Source organism: Psittacula echo (assembly GCF_963264785.1).
Source record: "Psittacula echo genome assembly, chromosome: 5".
Classification (NCBI taxonomy): domain Eukaryota; kingdom Metazoa; phylum Chordata; class Aves; order Psittaciformes; family Psittacidae; genus Psittacula; species Psittacula echo.
Genome location: NC_137739.1, coordinates 43,272,382 through 43,295,253, shown reverse-complemented (window position 1 = coordinate 43,295,253; position 22,872 = coordinate 43,272,382). Strand labels below are relative to the sequence as shown.

The window sequence follows — 22,872 nt, the reverse complement described above, 5'->3', positions numbered from 1 at the left end:
ATAAAACTCCTGAAGATCAATGCAGAGTTAATATTTTTCATTCATTATTTTTCAGAACTGTTATGAAATCAGGATCTGAGCTTGTTAAAGCTGGATTGCGTGCCTTTTTTGAAAATGCAGCTGAAGACCTGGAAAAAACTTCAGAAAATCTTAAGCTTGGAAAATTTACCCATTCACGAACACAAATCAAGGGTGTTTCACAGAATATCAATTATACTACAGTAGCATTGTTACCCATCTTGACATCAATTTTTGAACATATTGCACAATATCAGTTTGGAATTGATTTACTTTGTAAGTTTTTGTTTCATTTTTGAAGTTTATAGTGTTATAATACAAATGCTTTTTAGTAATGATTGCATGAATTCAAAGGATGAAATTCTGTTTTCACTAACACGCGCATTTCCAGAATCAAATCATATATTAGCTGCATAGTACCTTATTTCTATTGCATGTCTAAGAATAATACTTAGTAAGTTTCAAGTTACTTATGTACACTATTTCTGCAAGCATTGAGAGAAAGAAATTCCCTCTAAATAGCTCTCTTACCAGCTGTGTGGATGAGACTAGTTTCCTATAGAAAATTAAGTGATCCTTATTTTTGTTGCATATTTTTACGTCATTAGATTGAAGGAGACAACTCACCATTAATTCCTTGTGGTTTTTTTCTTACACTTGAAAACCACTCTAGATATTCTAATTTAAATTTTCCTTATTTTTAACATCATTCAGTTTAAAAATACTGAAATGCCTCGAGATTCAGCAATATGCTGTTCCAAAATTTTATATATATTTGCATGATCACAGTTCCAAAGCAGAAGATAATCGAGAAAATGATAGCCCGCTTTCTTTAAAAAAGTGGGGAGCCTTTAGATCATGTTCCTGGAAGTTAAACATACAGACTGATGTCGTTTAGCTTAAAACTGTACTCTGCAAGTGTGATAATCTGCAATATCTGTCTAGCAAGTATTTGCTGGCCTCTTGAAATGACTGCTCTGTTAGGGTTTGGCATGAATGTAGATGACAGACTGTGTATTTAAGATAAATAACCATAGAATGTTCAGTCATACATACACTAAAAGTTTTAGACACTTTTTCAGATTGTAAAACATTTCTTATATTTAGAAAGTAGTCTTTATTTGATTAAATATTAATAATCTACCTCTTGTTTTCCTCTAGTGGGTGATGTACAAGTTTCATGTTACAGAATTCTTTGTAGCCTATATTCCCTTGGGACTGGGAAAAACATCTATGTTGAAAGGTATTGAATGAAAAACAGCATGTAAAATCTTTTCATTAGGAGTGTGGTGTTTAGTTAATAAATCAATTCGAATGAAAGGTGAATCTGAAACAGTGTGAGCATGTTTAAAATATACTTGAGCTGGAATGTAGTTGCCTGTACCTTAGAATTCAGTTCCACTCCAGAAAAAACAACCAACCAAGCAAAAACCAGCCCAAACTAAATAAAAGCAAACAATTCATCCTGCATATGGTAGTGTATCTGCAGGGAGTTTGTTTTTCCCATAGGGAAAGCTAATTTTTTCCATGAGTTGCCAGCAAGCTTCTCAAATTTTGGCTACCGCATGTTGCTGTGGTAGGCAGGCTGACTACTAAGTAGGTTGTGTCTGTCTCACACCCAAGGTTACACAGAGTTCTTAAAATAGTTGTCCCAAGCACAAAATCTTGAGCATATTTAGAGCATTTTGAGAGATTTTAACTCTATAAAGGAAAATACCAGTTACTTGGAATTAAAAAAGAGTAGAGTCTACAATTCCTTTAAGCATCTGGTTGCATCACCTTTTCCTACTGCAGTTGTCTTTTTAGAACGGAAGAGTGATCAGGTCAGATATAACCAAGAAAATGAACTAGTTGCCAAAGGCTGTGAGAAGTTTACAACTGTGAATTTCAGTTAGTTTGGTTTTCAGTAGTCTCATTCAGGCTGTTAGACTGTAGGTAGACATTAGTTGTCTAGGTGGGAAGTAGGATGTCAAACAGAGTGTTCAATTTTTCAGCAAAACTTAGAAGTGAATGATTGAGCTGACTTGAGCAGTTATTCAAGTTAAATAGTGCTCAGATTTAAGATCAAAGTGCATTTTTTTCTCTTTCCTACTGAATTTTGGCAGGGATATTAAGAAATTTTACCTTCCATTGCAGGATGAGTAATAGTTCATTATTCATAGGTGAATATGACTTTTCATGGCTGAAATAGTTCAGATGATTCTACAAGCCTTCTGACCACTGTGGCTCAGGGATAATACGAAGTTGGATTGCTGTTGCTGCCTTGTTGTGAGAAACTTCCATTGTGCAAGGGTTTTGTCCACTCTACAAAGACTGCTTAGCTTGTTTAGGATATTGGATATATTTCTGCTTTCTCTATGAACCTTTCTTCTCTAAATGTCTCTGTGGTTCATAAATGTTGAGAACCAGATGCAGAATACAGTAGTCCTTGACTTCTTTGAGGCCTAATGCTCTACTGGCAAGTGTGGTATTATTGCTGTAGTCATTCTATGAATTCTATACCTGGGTACCCATTTATTTTCTTTCATTGCATCAGGAATTTAGATTGTAAAGTTGAAAGTTCCCTTTTCATACCCAGTACCCAAAAGTTTTATGTCCCTTTATGGCATCTTGTTCTTTTCCTAGTTGGTTTATAGAAATACATTTCTAATGGATTTTTAGAAAAACTGATGAAATATCTGTTTCGCTAATAAGAAATACAAACTTCTGCACAAGTTAAGAAATCGTAGCACTTTAAAAAAATGTATGTAGTTAAATATAACATTAACTGCTGTATTCAGTCATACAGACACATCCAGATTGTTCAGTTTAAGACTTCGAGTTGACCTGTTTGAGGCTTCTCAAAATGAAGATTGTGAAAGACGCAAGAAAGCCTATTGTAACAATGGCGTAATAGTAAATGCTTCTTTGTGATTGTCATCAGTTGGTGGTCTTTTATCTTGCTTGGTTTCTCAAAGACTAGATTGATTTCATTATATTTCAAGTGCTTTTCACTTCCTCCAAGACTTCCATTTCAGTCTCTGACAATTTTTCCTCATTCTTTGTAGCAAATGTTTCCAGTTTGATGTCTTCCTAAAATATTTTGTCTGAAGGGTTAATTTGGCTTTCTTTAAGTATCTTTTACTCTGTCAAGTCTATTGAACCACTCAGTTTCCTAAGTGATTTATTTTACATTCATTGCTTTTTATGCCAGTGACTCTGAAATTATTTTTCTTTTCTAGTTTCTGTCCTACAAAATTATAGGCTTTTCCTTGATTTCTCATATTTAGGAAATCCATATGACATAAAGTAGCTGTGTACTTAAAGAGTAATTTTCTTAGCCTTGTTGTGTAATTGTTCACCTTCTTTTGGCTTCTTGGAATCCTCTTTTCATATAGAAAGATGGGTATGCATTATGACATTGTCAGGCATGTGATTAAATAGCCTTAGTGCATTTGATGTTAGTCTTTTCAAACTACTTTTTAATATGTGCTTGTGTACATATATGTTTATACGCACACCCCCCAAGTTTTTTCCTTGATCCAAAAGAAGGCAAAGATGTAATAATGTTTCCTTTTTAGGAAAATTTATGAAATCTCCTACATATATAACACTGTAAATTTCCACACAGTTTAAATTGAAGAGAACTTTGCTATGCCTTTAAATTTAGTAGGAATTCTAAGATTATCAAAAATTTGATTTTTAATGAAATGTTCTGTGGTTCCTATCTGTGATACTAATGTATCATGTATTCTGTTTCAAAATATACACTATATTGATGGTCAGAATGTAAGGCAAATGACACAGATTATTGGTGGAGAACATAGTTTCTTTTTGATTTTGTGGTAATGGATTTCTGCATTTTCTATTTCTTTGATGGCAGTAAATCAATAATAAACTGTAGTAATTCTATACAGAGATTGAATGAGCATTCACCTTTGAAACAGTGTAATGTGAATCATGTTACATGAAATACCCAAGTGAACAGAAATCCTTTTTATAATGTTTTTAATTTTTATAATTGCTTTTGCCAATTTCTTTTGTTTCTCCTAGAACAAAAGAAGTTGGAGGCTATAAAGTTGCAAAACTCCTCACATCCCAGCATGGTTATGAAGTAAACATTGATATAGGCAGTTGAAGATGAGGTACTAGATGGATCGCAATTTTTGACTTTAGGTCATAAAATGAGGAAGGCTTTGTTTACACAAATGAATCTTAAAAATATTGTAGTTAGCCCAGAAAGCTGAATGATCATAGAATCATAGAATAGTTTGGGTTGGAAGGGACTTTTAAATGTTTAACTCCTCTCAATGAACAGGAACTTGGTCATGTTGCTCAGAGCCCTGTCCAACCTGACCTTGAATGTTTCCAGGGATGGGGCATCTACCACCTCTCTGGGCAACCTGTTCCACTGTTTTATCATCCTCATTGTAAAAAAATTGTTCCTTATATCTAGTTGAAATCCACCCTCTTTCAGTTAAAAGCCATTACCACTTGTCCTATCGCAGTAGGCCCTCCAGAAAAGTCTGTCCTCATCTTTCTTATAAGCCCCCTCTAAGTACTGAAAGGCCACAATAATGTCTCCCTGGAGTCTTCTCCAGGCTGAACAATCCCAGCTCTATCAGCCCTTCTTCATAGGAGATGTGTTCCATTCCACTGATCTTTTCTGGACCTGCTCCAACAGATCCATGTCTGTTCCAAAAAAATGCCATGAAGCTTCAAAGGATGAAAGGTTGTACTATCTTTATCCAATCTGTATGTCAAGCATAACAAAATCTGTAAGGCATCTTGTATAAACAGTGCTTCAGAAATTCAGAACTTCAGATGAGTACCTTAGCCAATGTGGGTCTAGTGTTATGCTGAAAGAGACTGTTTCAGAATCTCTTGCACCTTCATCTGTACATTTCCACCTCTTTTTATTTTTTTTTCCTGGTATGTATGCAGCCAGATGATGAGCATTTTGTTGCTGTTGGTTTGGCTTGGCTAGTTTACTTTTTATGGTGAGGTTTATTTTTGAGTGGATCATTTCCTTCATCCAGCTTATCAAGATGCTGAGTTCTATCGCTAGTACAGAACAGACAAATACGAACATGCAAAGGTTTTGGGGGGGAATGCTGTATTGCCTTTTTCAGAACATGCCACACAGAAACCCAGGAAGTCATGAAATCAGTCATCAATGAGTGGCAGTAGTGTTTCTCATCATTTAACTATGTAAATGGTAAATGTGTGAAGCAAAAGAAATATGTATTTCTATATAGATGTATACTATATACAGAAAAATAGTAAAATCTTGAAAAAGGGTATGACTGCCAAAACAAATCCTTGTGCTCCTTGTTCATGCAAACTGCAGCTATAATAATATGCAGTTACTAATCTATTTTTTTGTGCATATTCCAGATGTGTTTTGTATTGTTTGTAGTTGCACAGTTGAACTATGTAGCAGTTTACCTTTTAACATGGAATTTTTGGTACAGGCTGATTTTTTTTAAAACTCTGTTTCTTATACCAACATAATTTCCAGAAATTTTGTCATGTGAGAAATACAATTTTTCAGAATTGTCAAATAGTATTAAAAACATAAACTAAATCAGAGTAAATATTGGTGCTTTATAATGCATGCTAGACATTGAAAGCCTGTGAAAGACTTTTCCTCTCAGGTAAATTATGGTGTCTCATACAGGCAGCGTCCCGCACTTGGTGAGTGCTTAGCATCTCTTGCAGCAGCCATTCCAGTAGCATTCCTTGAACCTTCTCTCAACCATTACAACCCATTGTCTGTCTTCAACACAAAAAGTGCAAGAGAAAGAGCAAGTAAGTACTGTTCCTCATGAAAAAAGGAAACAAAACAAAACCACACACCTGTTTGCTCCTCTCCAACTAATAGTAATAGAAATTGTAATAATGTAAAGGACCTGAATGTATGCCTCAGTAGAGAACTCCTACTATTGCTCTTTCAGTGCTTGTCATTTTAGCCTTGCTCTGCTTTATGGAGATTGTGTTAACATTTTTGTCTTTCTCCTAGCATATTTGGATTATTTGGATGTATTTCTGAATGTGATGTTTGAATTCTTTTCTGAAGCTGCATACTGTAAAACTTGAAGCTTAGTCAAAGATATATCTACATTACAAAACTTCTTAGCAGACTGTACGCTTATGTTCTTACTAGCAACATACAAGAGGTGAAATATCTTATTTGTGTTAACAGGGCAATTATCTACATATTTTGTTGTCTTACCAGTACTCCATTGCATTTCGGTATAGGGAAGTCCTGACAGAATATGACTTTGATTCCATGAAGCCTTAATCAAAGGAACATGAGTCTTTTACATAGATTTTCTTCATTTCTCTCTCCCCTTACTCTTGATGGACTCATATCTTAAAGTATTTCAGTATTTACCTTACTGATCCATTGTAGGAGTCATTACATTCCAAAATCATTGTTCCTTTGTGGGGAAGGAGAGTGGAAGTAGGTAGATCAATTCCACATGCTTCCTAATTTTTTTATATAAAAGCAGTTAATGAAAAGCTTGTGCTAGCCCTTCCTTCCTTTCAGCTTTACTTTATAGAAGCAGCACTAGTGGAAGAAGAATTTTACTAGAGTGACTGGCATTAGATTATGATGGGTTGTTCATTGCTGAATAAGCACGAAACACTCTTCAATTTCTCATACAAGCACCTGGCAAACTGAATTCTTTCCTGTCATTTTTTGTTGGGAGATACACGTGAAGAGTTTGTGAATTAGATACAGTTTCATTTTAATCTTGCCTATGATTTTGAGCTGCCTTTTTTTCCTTTTCCCTGAAGTGGATTTAATCTTTTGCAAATTGACATGAAAGTTTTGAAAGGTTATGGAAACAATGGCTGGAGTTTACCCAATAATGATATAAGCTCTCAGTTCTGCACTTTTACATAGCTGGGCTTCCCACCAGATAATTGCAGGATACCTTATGGTAAAGCCGTATCTTTGTGGCATTGATTGCCTACATCAGTGCTGTATGCACATCATCAGAAAGGCATCATTTATAAGATGAGATCCTTATGTATGCACCAGAGTTTTAATATAGTTATATCTGCCCAAGATGGTGAGAGAAAAAAGCCTGACAATGTTGTTTGTATTTAGGGTTTAAACGTAGATGAACATATATGTTCCCTTTTATTTTGTTAATTAATATTTTTCTTTTATATCCTTGCTTGCAGTTTTAGGTATGCCTGATACAGTGGAAGACATGTGTCCAGAGATCCCTCAGTTGGATGGACTAATAAAGGAAATTAATGATTTAGCAGAGTCTGGAGCAAGGTACACTGAAATGCCTCATGTAATTGAGGTTATCTTACCCATGCTATGCAACTATTTATCCTACTGGTGGGAAAGAGGGCCAGAGAGTGTTCCTCAAAGCACTGGGCCTTGCTGTACAATGATAACATCTGAGCATCTGAGCATCGTCCTTGGAAACATTCTGAAAATCATTAACAACAATCTGGGAATAGATGAAGCATCTTGGATGAAAAGAATTGCAGGTAATCTAAATATTTGTGAAGAGTAATTGTACCTAATCACATTGCTTTGCTACACTTTACCATATTACTGAGTGCTATAGTAATAATAAATTGTAATGGAAAACAACAGGAAAGAAAGATAAAGAGTAGATAAATAACAATAAGAGAAAGATATTTTAATTTTTAAAATGTTTTTTTATTGTTATTTTTATGCATGCATTGTAGTATCACTATAAGCAGAGTGCTTTCTATACACCATAATAGATTCTGAAAATCTTACCTTCTCTATGCATTGTATAAGAGCCTTAGCATTTAATTTGAAGTTGGATCAATGGATCAAAATCCAATTATTTTCAAGACACCCAAGAACTGACTGTTGTAGTAGGGGGTATAAATCACATGAATTCTATTCATGAAGTATCAGGTCAAAAGGGAAAGAAAAAGTGTAAGGTGAAATAATCCCAGAAGTAATCCAAGTTCAGAATTAGTTGCTTTGCCTGAGTAACTTCCAGCTATTAAATGAGCAGAAAGATTTCACAAAATGTCCTGTAACATTTACTAGCTAGCTATCTGAAGAAATATACTGTATCCAGATTTTATAATTTGTCCTAAAAACAGTGTAAAAGTATAATATATAATAAGGTGATTCAAGAAAATCTATGTAAAAGTAATAAGTTCCTGTGAAATTGTAATGTCCACTGGCACTGGGTTTTCAGTATTATTTTACATACTAAAAGTTCTTTGATAATAATAATAATAATAATATAATTCCATTAAAATTTAGTAAGAGGTCTGCTGCTTAACTGTAGAGACCACTGCTTGTAGTTTTGTAGTGGCTGCTTATCTATGTAAGGAGATAACGTACTAGTGAGGTTCTTACAAAGAATTTTGGCTTAAGTGATCTGCATTTTATTACAAATGCTTGTAGAAAATAGATCTATGACCTTGAATTAGTAATTCATTCTATGCATTTTAGCTTGTCCAAGGCAAAACAGATACAGGAATTCTTCCATAACACCATCTTCTGACTATTTTCTGACACGGTATACAAAAAACCACACTCAAGAAAACCCAAACAAACAAAAATCCCAGTTTTTTGTGAGGACTTTGTGTCTCAATCCCTGCATTGTTTACGTTCTAAGTTAGAGATGTGTGACTTGCCAAAACCATGGTAGTTTATTTGACTTAAAACTGAAATACTTGTAATCTGAGCTCCCATTAACTAGCTTTTAATCCCTTAACATACACAAAAGCTATATTTGTAGTTTTATTAATAATTTTATGATAGTCCAGAGATATGTGAAGTGTTACGAACTTTATGTTTTCTAGAACTCCAGAGTTCATATTAACATCAATTGCACATTAATTGTAAGATTGTCTATATTTTTCTATGTATAGTTTATGCTCAACCCATCATCAGCAAAGCTAGGCCTGATCTGCTGAAAACTCACTTTATTCCAACACTGGAGAAATTGAAGAAGAAAGCTATAAAGATCGTGATGGAAGAGGAGCAACTGAGAGCAGATAGTAAAACTGACACCCAAGAAGCTGAGCTGCTCATTCTTGATGAGTTTGCTGTTCTTTGTAGAGATCTTTACGCCTTCTATCCGATGTTGATACGTTACGTAGACAACAACAGGTAAATAAAAAACAATAATTAAATTCATATTTATTAGTTCATGTACTGGACTCCATGATCAGATAATCAGAAATGTATTTAATGTTATGCTGAGAATCAGATCCTGAGTATTGTAAGATTCTTAATTTATGGAATGATGGACCTTGAATACACAACCTTTTCTCAGATGCATTAGGCTTATTTAGTTGTATTGTAACTACACTATTATCATTAAGAATGCTTATCCTGACTAGACTTGCTATATATGCTACTGCAGCTCAGTGGCATTACAAATGAATATGCCTTTCACAAACTAAAAGATGGTTAAAACCCTTAACTGTTAATGAAAGGGTGAATAACCATTTTGCCTCACTGAATCATTCTATTTGTAGATAATGCCACAAAGATGTTAATCCTTTGTGTTGTTTTTTTAAGATGGAAGTAAAAAGTGGACATTATATTGCCTTTAGAATTATCTGAACTTTTTCTCCTCAACTATTTACAGAAGGATTATTCTGTGCCTACACTTTCCCTTTTTATTGTCCCAGAACATGACCCCAAGATGCTCTTCTGAAGAGTATCAATAGCATCTCAGTATCTACAATATCTTAATTGTATCCTTAACACAGTATTGTATTCTTTACACAGTCATTGTCCATGTAAATTTTTTAGATGTTAGTACATATTGGGCTAGTTAGAAGCATTTTCATTGCATGCATGATCACTTGTCATGTGAACCAATTTACTGAGAATTATTTGCTTTTTCTAGATGAACTCAAGGCTTCATTATTTCAGACCTTGTTGGCAAGGAAAAACTTCAAATTCTTTAAAACCACAGTTTTAACTGGGCTGTGGAGAAATCCAACTAGAGACATAGAGTTAATGCGCATAAGTTATAACGTAGTAATTCCTTTCATGTGTGCTGTCAGGTGCCCAATTTATGCATGGTCATATTAATGCATTTTAATCTGGACATGTTTAAGAGGGCTGCATCTGTTAGTCCGTTTGCCCAAGTTTTCTGAGCATCCTTCTGCAGACAGCCCCAGACAGAAATTGTATTAGGTCTTGGATTACAAAAATAAATCAAGTGAAGCACTCATACATTATAGCTTTACCCACTCATTCATTTCCTTCACACCCTTACAGAGTTCTTTTTTAGGTCAATGATTGGAGGGAAGGGGATAGAGAAATAGGGAAATATCTTTACTTTTCAGCCAGGTCTTTATTTTAGCCTGGTTCACATAATAGGCACAAAACTGTGTGTTGATACCATGGGAAGGAGGAGCATGAAGAAGTAAGTAGAGAAGAATTAGTAGTTTTGTTGGAGACTAGTTAAACTGCCATGAAAAATGGTCTTTCTAACCATGGTCATGGAAAATTGAGGTGATTCTCATTCAATTCCAAAATTAACTACACAAATGTAACCTGATCTGTTAAATAGAGGTTGTTATATTTGGTTGTCTTACTTTAAATTTCTCTTGTTTTTGTAATTAGAGCCAATTGGCTAAAGAAACCAGATGCGGATTCTGATGAACTCTTTCGAATGGTAGCTGAAGTTTTTATCCTGTGGTGTAAATCACATGTAAGACAATGTATACTTTTTATTCCATTTAATTCTATTTTTCAATTTAAATGTGGTAACTGCAGATAAATTAAACTTCTGGTGATTTTCCCTCCCATTTTTAGAATTTCAAAAGAGAAGAACAAAATTTTGTGATTCAGAATGAAATCAACAATTTAGCGTTTTTAACAGGCGACACCAAGAGCAAGATGTCTAAAGTAAGTTAATAAAAATCTGTGGATCAGTTAAGTCTTCAGCATGTGTTTAGTATGTTATAAAAAGGCTCTGAAAATCTACTCAGATTGCAGGTGTTGTGCTGGTAGAAGAAACTAAAAATAGTATTGTTTCTTGATGATAGAGATGACAACTACTATACAAACTGTAGGCTATCTCCCTTAGAGTTACTTGTTAAATGTCTGCTATGTAGTCAAAGATAGAAGATTAAAATTGAAAAAAAAGTAATGTATAAGAGATTATGGGTTGTAATATATTGTTGATTTTTCAGGAAAAAAAAAAAAAAAAAGATAAGGGTAAACTCTTTTATGAAAGCTAGTGAAGAAACATTGGTGGCCTGATCTTTTTCTTGTCAACATCAATCAGTATTGTTCTGTTGACACTGACAGAGGAATGCTGTCTTTGCATATGCCTCTTTATTCATAAATATAGTGTGTCACATGTGCACTGTTTCTCTTGCTTTGTATTAATGACCACATTAATTTCTTTTTTGCTCATTTTCAATATGACAAGGTGCCGACATGATGTCTGAGAAGTACATTTGTTACCTGTATAATAGAGAAAATGCATGTTGTCAAGGTAAAAAATGTCACTTTGACATTAGCTGAGGAAGACTGCCTTACTCAGCTAAAGCCAGATGAAGCCTAATTCCAAATTAGTGATTAGTGGTGGTGAATGTAGCAAAGAACCCTTTGTTTTATTCATATTTGTAATGTGTTTGGTGTAATCCTATTTTGAAAGTGTGCCAGGGAAGTGGTGGGGTTTATGCTTTTGTATTTCACTGTATTATGATTGTAACCTAGCTACTGTAAGTCCAACTTTAGACAACAGAGTCACAGAAAATATGCTATTACGTTTCTTAATTCTCTTAAAAAGCATTTGCTTAATTTCTGTTATATTTTTTTTTGTTCTGAAATATGGTTAAGCCAAACCCTGATATTGGAAAGTTTACAAGCAAAAAATAACAGATTTTCTGCTTATCTTTAGCTCATGGCTGATACTGAACAGCAATTCAGACTATATAGAGAATTTCATATTTGGAGAAAAGGAAATTTTTAATGTGTTCTCTTGTTTTCAAGATGCACCTCCTTGAAATTGTGTGATAGAACTGAAATGTTTGCATAATCCTCATTAATGAGATGTGTAGTGGGCACAGTCCAGGCTGTTTGCTGATCACTGGCACTATAACAGTCTGTCACGTGGTTTTGTACTTTTATCATATGGCAATCACTACACATGCATTTAATTACATGTACTTCAACTTTTATATATTAGAATTTGCCTGAGGAGGAAAGAGTTAGGTATACTGTTTATTTTCAAGCATGGTAGGTTAGAATCAGATGATTCACACTTCATCAAAATTGTGTCTCACTGCAGTGTTGATAATGGGATAATATGATGTAAACTGCTAGTGTCATAGTCAGTCTGGAATGACAGAAATGACAAAACAAGTCTTTACAAAATGAAGCATAGGTATCTCTCATACTGCTCCAATTATTATAAAATCACAGGAAGTTAACATCAAGAATCTATATGCCCCAAATTTGAAAGAGTTTGGGTTTGAGATTGCATTTTCAAATTCCTGTTGTGCATATTTAAATATAGAGATACACTATGAATACTTTTATAAATGTATTTGTATATAACATGGATGTAGATGCATATGTAAATGTAGTTTCCTTCATTTGGATATGCAGTAAATAACATTATATATAAAGATTATACTTTTTATATGCATATAAATTTTGTAAGCATATTAATAAAAAATCATAGTGTTTAAGGGCACTGTGCATGGTTATTGCTAATATAGGAAGCAATAAAAGATTTTTTTAATGTATTTTTCATGACTATTTTATTAATATATTACCTTATCTGCAGGAGTGATTGCAGAACAGCTGATCATTTAGATAGGCATTTGTTTCATGATGAATTAAATACTGTGATACAATACACGAGGCATCTTTTAGAAGTTTTGTGTTGGTTTTCTATATGATTTCTACGCAGGAAATTGATGACATTTCATAATGTATAATGTAAATGCTCTAAAACTTGCACGTTCATTAAAGCATATGTTTAGATATGAATAATATTTTTAAAAGACTGCATGGTTTAGAATAAAAAAGAAATTTTCTATGTAACTGAATTTCAGGGTTTTTACAAGGTTTGATACTTATTTATATCCTCAGAGAATAATCACTAGAGGGCATTACATCAGGAAATATTGGTTTTATAATTTCTTACTTTAATATTGAGATTCAGCTCAGGAAGTGGTATGCTAACAGAATAATTAGCACTTTTCTCTTTATCACCACTTCCTCTATACTTGCATTACTTTTTTTGGAAGTAACCATATGCAATATTTATCCAGCATGAGACTGTGTAGATAACTGTGAATACGAACATTGCCTATTAACAGTTGGCCTGAGGCAGAACAGTTTGGGGTCTCTTAAAGGAGTAAGACCCCATGCTGATCTTGGGCTGCTTTAGACAACTGTCTGTCTTACAATAGAGAGTTTTTCCTAAGATGCTAAACACTCTGATAGCACAAGCGTGTAAGGTGTGATATACCATGTTCTGTATCTTCACATGCCATATCCAGAAAAAAAACATGCAGAGGATGAAGGATTTTGTTACTATTGTAAACAAACGATTCGTCATTACATTCAGTAAATTGATAACGTACACATTGTATTTGGATTATACAATATTAAAATTGTTAATATTTTCTCAAATAAATGTATTAACAGCTGAGCAAGTTTTTAATTTTTCTTTTCTGAAAAAATGGCAGCAGATTGCTCGGAGGGGAATGGTAAGTTAGAGAACTGGGAGAGACTGGTAACTTAGATTTCACTGAAATAACAGATTTGTAATAGGAGTGTTGAAATGGAGAATTTAAACATATTCAACTCCACTAATCTGTTATTTTTGAACTTTTCATAGGTTTGTAGGTAAAATAGTATTTTTATTAATATTCAATGTTGTCCTATTGTACTTTACAGTTAATTGATCTACAAGACTAAATGCATACATTCACATGTGCATTATAAATGTCTAATACATATGTGGGCAACTTTTTCTGTGTAACTTTTGCATCTAAAGGAATGTGTGGCTGAATGTATAACCTCAGTTGCTAAAAATTTGCATAGCCTCCTGAAGCTTATTTGACTGGCTCTCATTTTTTTCTTATTCTGTTTTTTAAAAGCATTTGGATAGACATTATTGAAGTTTGAGGCAGACATAAGATCCAAGTTGTATTACAAAACTACACTGTGGCATGTGCCCATTTGCAATATGTAATACATATTATTTGCAAATGTATGATAATTAGAGCATTCTATCTTAATATTTTCTGCAAGAGGTTTAGATTTCTTCTTTGAGACTATTTCAATTGCATGCAATACATTTCCTTTAGATACACTATTGTAAATCATGACTGGATTACTTTTATGGCCATCACCAATAAATGAAATATAATTAACGTATCATCTTTACTTACCTTTGATGCATATAAGCTGACCCATGTCTGTGCAGCATTTGCATATTTCATGCAATTGAAATTTTCAATTAAAATTTGCTATTTGTCTGAGTAAGGTGTTGAAGATTCTAAGATGCTAAACATTAATTTGATGATTAGTCGTTCAGTCTTTCTCGTAGCTGGTTTTATTCACTATGTGATATAAATATAGTAGAATATAAAAACATATTTTAATAATATCTTGGCTTCAACATTTTGAGGCTAATTCAAGCATCACAAGAAAACAAGGTTACTATTAGACCTATCAGAGAAATGGGGGTTCTTGTGGTTTTGGTTTTTTGGTGGGTTTTGATGGGTTTTTTTTTCTAATGTTTATTTTTAACCAACAGTTTTCTATAGTATTTTCCCATGCCTGGTCAAGGATTTCTATGAGTAGCAGTTGAACTTTTTTGCCATCTTACCGTAGCTATATGGCTTTGAATTTATCTTCTTAAGATTGCCTGACACAATGATAACGTAGTGTTGACTATGGTATGCATGCTTATTTAAGTGTATTTATGGTATTAACATCATAAACAGGAATAAAAACTGTGTATGTATAAAGAGTTACAGCTGAGTATATAATAGCAGTCTCAGAATGGGTACTGCTGAGAGATGGGAGCTCAAGTTTTCTCTCAGGCTGTCTTCAAAATAGTAATGAGCTATGCAATGGGAAAATACATCCATCAATGAAATGCATCTTCACAGTGATAGTTTCATTTCCATTTCTAAACATAATTTTTCACAATAATATTTTAGTGGGGAAAAGATGTAGAAAGAGCTATTTTCATGAAAATGTGAATATTTTTTATTATTGGACTATCCAGAGTTCCAGACACCTTTCTCTTTTTAATGATCTTGGAAAAAGATGCAGTAATTAATCAGATTGATGTGCTTACTTATTAGATGTATTTCCTTGTGAGCTGAAGCAACAAATGGTAGTGCTGAATAGCAATAGATAAATTCAGAAGTTCAATCATTTAATAAGGATTAAGCTGAATAATTTTCTTTTTCACTAAGATCTCATTTGATTATACACTTACAGACTATTATTATAGCTAAAACTTATAATGTTTTAATTATCCTAGTAAAGCTCAGTTTATTACTAACTTGTAAAATTTTCATCTTTTCATCTCTTTTACTTATGATTTTTTCCCTTTATTTTTCTTTCATACAGGCCATGCAAGTAAAGGTACAGGTCAAAGTGCATGATATGTCTTTGTTTTAGATTTAGAGATAATCAGGCTCCAAGCATTCTTTCCATTGATCATAGCAGTGGCGTCACAAGGTGAAAGCCGAGGTTCCACCTCCTATAAATTTTCTGCAAGTTAAAGGGGCAGTATTTGACCAGAGCAGCTGAAATTCCCTTTCACACTCCCACATGTTGCTTAATGTGCAAATGTTGTAAAGGTGCCTTTTATAATTATTTTAGGTGCATATTCTGCCTCTGCTGTCTTTCTGCGTTCTGATTTTTTTGCTAATATATTAAAGCAGATGTTGTAAAAGCAATACCTAAGTAGAGTCATCAGAAATGTGTATTTGGCTTCTGATATTCAAGAAAAGTATGTGAGAGAAATGCATTAAAACCTGTACTCTGTCAGTAAATGAATAAAGATTTTATAAGAACCAATAAGTTTAAATAAGATAGAGTTCAAATCCCACCTTTTTACAAAATTACAATAGACTTTACTAAAGATGCAAGATGTGACAAAGCCTTTGAACAATTCTTGTTTCTTTCATGTTTCTTTTATTCAAAGCTTACTTTGTCCCCAGTGAACCACAGTTCACCTTCCTTTGCATCATTCATATTTTTTTAATATGAACTTCTGATATAGATGAGTACTTTGCAACCTATGTTATGTTCTTCACTGGTGAAGCAAAATAGAGTGCAAAATCCTTGCATCTTTCCCTTCACCCAGTGTGTGGAGCAGCTTGCAAGGTGCTGTGAAGAATTTTTAATGAATTACATTGGAGGGATAAGTTAAAAAGTGAGCAGTTGTATTAATCTAATAGATCTGATTTCATACTTTGCTATTGTCAAATTTCCCCACATATATAGAGTAGGATTTAACAAATGCTGTCAGGATAATCTCAGAGAATTGAAGGTTTAAGGAGGGTTTGGAGTACTAGAAATATTAATTCCATCATATTAACTGGTTTTAGCTGATTTATTTTTTTTTAATGAATACTTTGGTTATGATTGTATTTTTAGTTATTACAAATCTACTGGATATTCTGTAATTATTTTTCTGTATAAGTTTAAGAAATGTCCATTTGTGTATTTAGATCCTCATACAAGTAAGATCATTTTGTGCTGTCATTTTAGCAGAGTTAATTATTTAGGCAAAATCTATCCACTTTAATGAAATGAAGTTATTGCATTTACTCCTATAGTTGCTTATTAGAACTGCAAGAGACATAATTTGATTGCCATTTAGGTTTCTGTCTGTGACTCTACTTATATATTTATCAGCAGGACTTGTGAATTCACAGGTAGAAGAATTTGATGGCAAAGGCAGAATGGTTCTTCTTTTCAGATTTTAAAACTGTTCAGGTTTTAAGGTTTACCTATCCTGTTCATACCTTGTTATTAATCTCAAATTAAAATAAAATTGGATGTGTAAAATGTCCTCAAGCCTAAAAGCATAAAGATGCAGAAAAGTAAATCAGTATCTCTCCTTTTCTTTTTTTTTTTTTTTTTTTTCTTAATATATCAATTATATATTTTGGTCTTCCTTATTTAAGATGCACAGTGACGCCACTGGAATACAGTGATACATTGTGGGATTTGTTTGTCTGCTGTCAATGTAGAGTACAAATAAGATCATTATTATAGCCATTACATCACTGCTACTTCTAAGGCACTTCCAAAAGCAAAGCTTTGAGGCATACTCTCTTGCAATTGTTAGTTCCTTAAGAAAGGAAGCCACATCCATTGTGTGTTCCCTCTGACCTGCAAAATGCTCAACACCAGCTACATTTGCAGAGCTTCACCATCTAGAAAACTGAATTTGTCAAAATTTACCACTGAGTACAATATGTGTGGCTGCCTTTTTTTCTTCCAGTGATTACTGTGATAATCGTGTGGTAGTAATTGGTCAATAATGAATTGCAGTGGATTTTGCTGTATCCACATGTCAAACTACACAATGTATTATAAAAGCAGTAGTCAGTAAAACTTTATTGACAGAGGGAAAAGGATGTGGAGGGTTAAATGCAAGCATTTGCTGTTTTGTAGTGTTTTATAAGTCTGGAGGCCTAGTCCTGAAATCTTATCTTAGGCAAAACTCTTCTTGAGTGTAGTAGGAGTTTAATCTAGATACAGAATTCAGAACTGGGCTACTTTTATGTTGTTGTTTTTCATATGTTCATTGAATATATGGGTCTATTCTAAAGGTTTTGATTTGCTGTCTCATAAATGAAAAAGTGTGTGAAATATTGTTATACAGTGTCTCTGGTAAGATGATAGGGCAGATGTTACTCTGTTGTGCTGTTTACTTCTCTGTCTGTTTTCCTTTTCCTATTGCTTATGATGTCCAAAGATGCAAAAGACTTAATTTTTCATCCCAGACTTGATTATATTAACCCAAGCCAATGGGCAAGGCTTTTCACAAAGGCACTAATTCGTTAAATGCAATAAGATTGGCATTTTATTGAATTGAATAAGTCTTTTAGATGCTGGTGTTTTTCAGTTGAGATAAATCAGACAATATTCATTCATTCAGACCCTGGATAACTATATAAATTTCTAACAAAAATTAAACATCCTGAATTTTTCTCTGCAACATGGAGAACTAATAGTGTCCCCTGAGACTGACTCAGCTTTTAACTTTAGGGTTGTTTCTGATTTAAGAGGCAACATCCAGAAAACATAGATTCATATGTCTGAATGCATACTCAAGGATGTTACTGCTATTAAAATATTAGTTATTACAATTTCTGTATTGGCACACACCAAAAGTATTCCTTTACATATCCTGCAAGACTGTACACCCTTCCTCTAATGCAGCATTTTTCATTAGTTGTACAGGAACATAGTTTCCTTGGACCATTAGGGGAAAAGCATGTTAGAAAAGTTTAAGAATTGCAGTCATTTACTTTTCTATTTTTTTTGTAGTCTGGAGGACAAGATCAAGAGAGAAAGAAATCAAAACGCAGAGGGGATTTGTACTCCATACAAACATCCTTGATTGTAGCTGCACTTAAAAAGATGCTTCCCATTGGTTTGAATATGTGTACTCCTGGAGATCAAGAACTCATCTCTTTGGCTAAGAGTAGATACAGTCATGTAAGTGTATACTTTCTTGAAGTTTTTGATGCAAAATAAGCAGTACTTTATAAACTGAACTTTGAGGCAGAGATATCTAAGCAGTCAATATAATTGAATGTATCAATGTGCTGTAAGCAATTACCGCTGCTAATTGCACTTCCTCAAGAAAAAGTGCATAGACAGCTGCCATCGTTTCCATGTCATTTTCCATTTGTATATAATGTACATTTTTACATGTGCAATTTCATTTGGATCAAATACTGAAATAGTATTAGTTAGCTTTAATTCTCTCTTCAAAGTTTAATCCTTGTTTTGTGGTCAAAATTAAAAAAGGCATTTGTCCCACGCTCTTCTGTTAACCTTTAGTGTACTTGGAAAAGAAGAGAGTTTAAGGTTCGATATGAAAATAATGATAGCTGCATTAGGTTGTATGTGCTCTTATGAGTCATACTCTGAATTCAAAAATATTTCTACTTTTCTACAGAGGGACACTGATGATGAAGTCAAAGAACATTTACGTAACAACTTACATTTGCAGGAAAAGGTAATGTAAAAAAAACTGTCTTAAAGATGCTGGTGTGTACTTTTAAAACACAGAAGTCACAATTGTTTTATCATGAAATGTAAAAGTAATTTTTAAAAAGAACCTGAAAACTTATTAGAAAAATTGCCCTTTTCCCCCATTTTTTTTCTGTAAATATAATTGGTTTGTTTGTAGCTTTGGCTGCTGTTTTCAAATTTCAGGAAATCTTGTAGAGTGGAACAAGCATAAAAAATTGAGATATTGGTAGTTTTAAAGCTATAATTACTTAGAATCAACTTGATCTGAGAAGAAAATAAAATTAAAACTACAGTATTTCAGCTTCTCGAACTTAACTTGCAGTAATGCTTAAATACTATTTCTAAGAATAGATGCATTTTAAAGTAACTGATAAAATAAGAAACACTTGTGTCATCTTCAGATTTTTTCAAGATCATTTATGTTCCTACTATTTATATGCTGAATACACTGTCAAAGGTGATATCCAAATGGAGTCCTCAGCATTCTGTAAATAGTAAATAATTTAGAGCATTGCCTATAGTCTTTGAACAAAATAGGAGCAACTCTTATCTGTCATGGGAGATGACTGGTTGCTGTAAGTCTGTACTTACATAAATTTAAATTTGACACAGTAAGTAATTCTGCTGTGTTTTTTCTATTTCTGTCTTGCAAAAAACCTAAACCTTTGGCTGTAACTTCACCTACTGAAATTCCAGTTGTCTTTTGTAGATTCCATTGAACAGCTTTCCTCCTGTTAGTACAGAAGCTCAGCAAGGAGTTAAAGTCAATCCCAGTACTAAATGTTCTTCTTCATTTTTAATGCAGTTGAATGGGATACATAAGTCCTGGGGTGCTTTATTTGGTCTCATGAAATACAATCACAGAACCTTTCTTAAGGATTGAGTTCAGCTACCCAACAGTATACATATATATATATATGTGTATGTCTGAGAATCTAATGCCATTTTCCTGAGCAGCTAGCAGATATTAATTTTGACTAAAAGGGGAACACATGAAGTGGGAGTATCTGCAGCATTCTTTATTATACTATGAGAATAACAGTGGTGGTTGTCAAATTCAGTATATTCATTCAGCAGCTTATGTACAAAATATGTTGATTTTTAGTCTGATGATCCAGCTGTGAAATGGCAGTTAAATTTATACAAAGACGTTTTGAAGAGTGATGAACCTACTGACCCTGAGAGAAATGTGGAACGTGTGCAGAGGATATCAGCTGCTTTGTATCACCTGGAGCAGGTAAAAAGTTAAATGTCCGCACTGTATTGCTTTTAACTTAACTTTTTTTTTTTTCTTTTTTACCTTCTAGAGATTATTTTGACTTCAGTGAGTATCATTATTAAATTTTCCAGATAAAAATTATTTTTGTGCATGCATGCAGACACACACACACATACAGATGCATATATGCAGTTTTTAACATAATCTGTTGTGCCTCAATTTAGCTTCAGGGGAAACTCAGGATATATTTGCCTCTGACTTTGTGAAGAGCCATAGAAAGTATAGTATACAAATCATCACCATTCAGTAGCTGAACATCCTGTAATTTTAGGAAAATATGTTTGCAAGTGCACTTTCTGTTTCTGGGTTTAGCCTGTCTCCTATATCTGCACCTGAGGATGCTGTAGCAGCTTTTGAATAGATTGCCTGTCTATTGAAATGATGCAGTTTAATTACAAAAAGGCATTTGTACTCTTCCAAAATAGAGTTAATCCACCTCATTCAAAAGTGCTATGGCATAGAAATTCGCTCACATAAAAAATTGAATATGCATAGTTAGAAACAGACAAAATAACCATTTTTGAGTTTTACCAAGGAGTCCCACACAAGACACTCTGAGATCTTGAGCTTTTATGTGTAAACTGAGAGGTACTGTACATAAGGCCTCCAGTATTTTTTCTTGCACATGAACATTGTTTTTTCAGATGATGGGGAGTGTTTGTAACATTTTCTAATTTGCTAACTACATTGACCACTAACTAAACAGAAAATTTTGAATAAAAGTTGAAGAGTTTCCACTATACGTGCTAGAAGATATTTTTCCATAGGTTGAACAACCACTGAGATCAAAGAAAGCTGTTTGGCACAAACTCCTGTCAAAACAACGCAAAAGGGCTGTTGTTGCATGTTTCCGAATGGCACCATTATACAACCTGCCCAGGTAAATGGCATAAAGGTGGTTTTGGTTTGGTGGTTTTTTTGTAACTTTTCTTCACATTTCTGAGTGCAAATATTACTTGTGTTTCTTGTGTGTAGACATGCTAGTTTGTTGACTGTGATTTTGTTTAAGAGACTAAAGAATTGGTTGTCAACTAATTCCTTGCAGTAGCAAAATACTTGTCTCCTAACAAATAACCAGAGGGGCCAAAGACCATAGGAATTACATTGCTTCAAAACCAAAATGCTTCATTTTGTCAGCTGTTACTCTGTATAGTTCCTCAAGTTATCTGTGTAAATTGTTAAGATGTTGCTGTTTCTGTCCCCTTTTTGCCTCTGCTTTCTGGTTTTACTCTTTATTTTCCTGTGTTTGTATTCTTTTCTCTTTTTCAAACTTTGTATGGCTATTCCTCTCCTATGGCATGAATGCTTCATTGTCTGAGACAATTTTTAGCTACTACAACTGAATGTTACATGCATTAGAGTGGCTAGTGGTGCAGAGCAGTGCAGAATGATATTTTGTACCTGTGTTTTGCTCTACTTCTTACTGCAGTTGCATGTAAATACCAAAAAGTCTGAGATAAAGTGCATCCTGTCCTTGGTTCTATCTCCTGCTTTAAACAGAGTATTAAGACCATGAGGCATTGGGGGTCATTTCCTTTACCTTGTTCTTTCTCAAAAACTCTGCTTTTTGTTCAGATACAGCCTAAGTACCTCTTTAAGTTTGCTTTTCACCTTCTGCATTTTTTCACCTTTAATGTTCAATATATTTGCTCAAAGATTGTAAAGTATTTAACAGAAGAGTTGCATTGCATTTTTAAATGCCAGTCTACATGCTTAATGTTGGCTTAAGGTCTCTAACTGTGCCACTAACATATAGGAAGAGCATTAGGTTTGCACAGGACAAAAATCCAGTTATAGTATAAAAACCACATCCTTCCGTTACAAAAAGTAGTTATTCTAGGCTATAACTTCTCTAAGTTGTCATAGTACCTCCAGGCAACCTTCAAAGAACCAGAGTAATAAAAGGGTTTAAGTACAACATAAGAATAAACTGACTAGCGTCAACCATTTCATCTTCAATAATTGTGTTTGGAAAAACAAGAGGAAGTGATATGAAGAGTACCCATTTCAGTGCAACCTTTTTGTGAGCACTTTTTTACAACTGTGTTCTGGATTTATAAATTCTTAAAAATGTTAGGAATATATGTGAGCATCAAAATGATAAAAATAATTTGTCCTATTTTTTTCCTTTTGAAAAAACCACGTTTATTACCTTTGAGGTTGATGTAATACTTGCCAAAGGGCAAAATGTGTTATGAATCTGTATTCTCATTTTCAATAAAGTATGGAGTAATACTCATTGAAGTAGAACATTCATCTGTCATTTTCATTAAAAACCTTTCTGTGTTAAAAAGATTGATGTTGATTCATAAAATTTATGGTAGATTTTTGAGGTGGAGTT

At 33.6% G+C, this 22,872-nt stretch overlaps 1 protein-coding gene across 1 annotated transcript in view; it reads left to right on the top strand.

Annotated features, from left to right (window-relative positions):
* The window catches only part of RYR3 (ryanodine receptor 3), a gene marked incomplete at its 5' end in the record, with an annotated part of 224,891 nt that overhangs the window by 167,572 nt on the left and 34,447 nt on the right, over positions 1–22,872 (top strand). The window contains 12 exons of the mRNA XM_080618062.1: positions 56–294; positions 1,180–1,261; positions 5,678–5,808; positions 7,195–7,515; positions 8,893–9,133; positions 10,607–10,694; positions 10,799–10,891; positions 15,599–15,613; positions 18,539–18,709; positions 19,176–19,235; positions 20,358–20,489; positions 21,299–21,411. Coding sequence (XP_080474188.1) covers positions 56–294; positions 1,180–1,261; positions 5,678–5,808; positions 7,195–7,515; positions 8,893–9,133; positions 10,607–10,694; positions 10,799–10,891; positions 15,599–15,613; positions 18,539–18,709; positions 19,176–19,235; positions 20,358–20,489; positions 21,299–21,411 — 1,686 coding nt within the window. The remainder of the gene's footprint in view (positions 1–55; positions 295–1,179; positions 1,262–5,677; positions 5,809–7,194; positions 7,516–8,892; positions 9,134–10,606; positions 10,695–10,798; positions 10,892–15,598; positions 15,614–18,538; positions 18,710–19,175; positions 19,236–20,357; positions 20,490–21,298; positions 21,412–22,872) is intronic.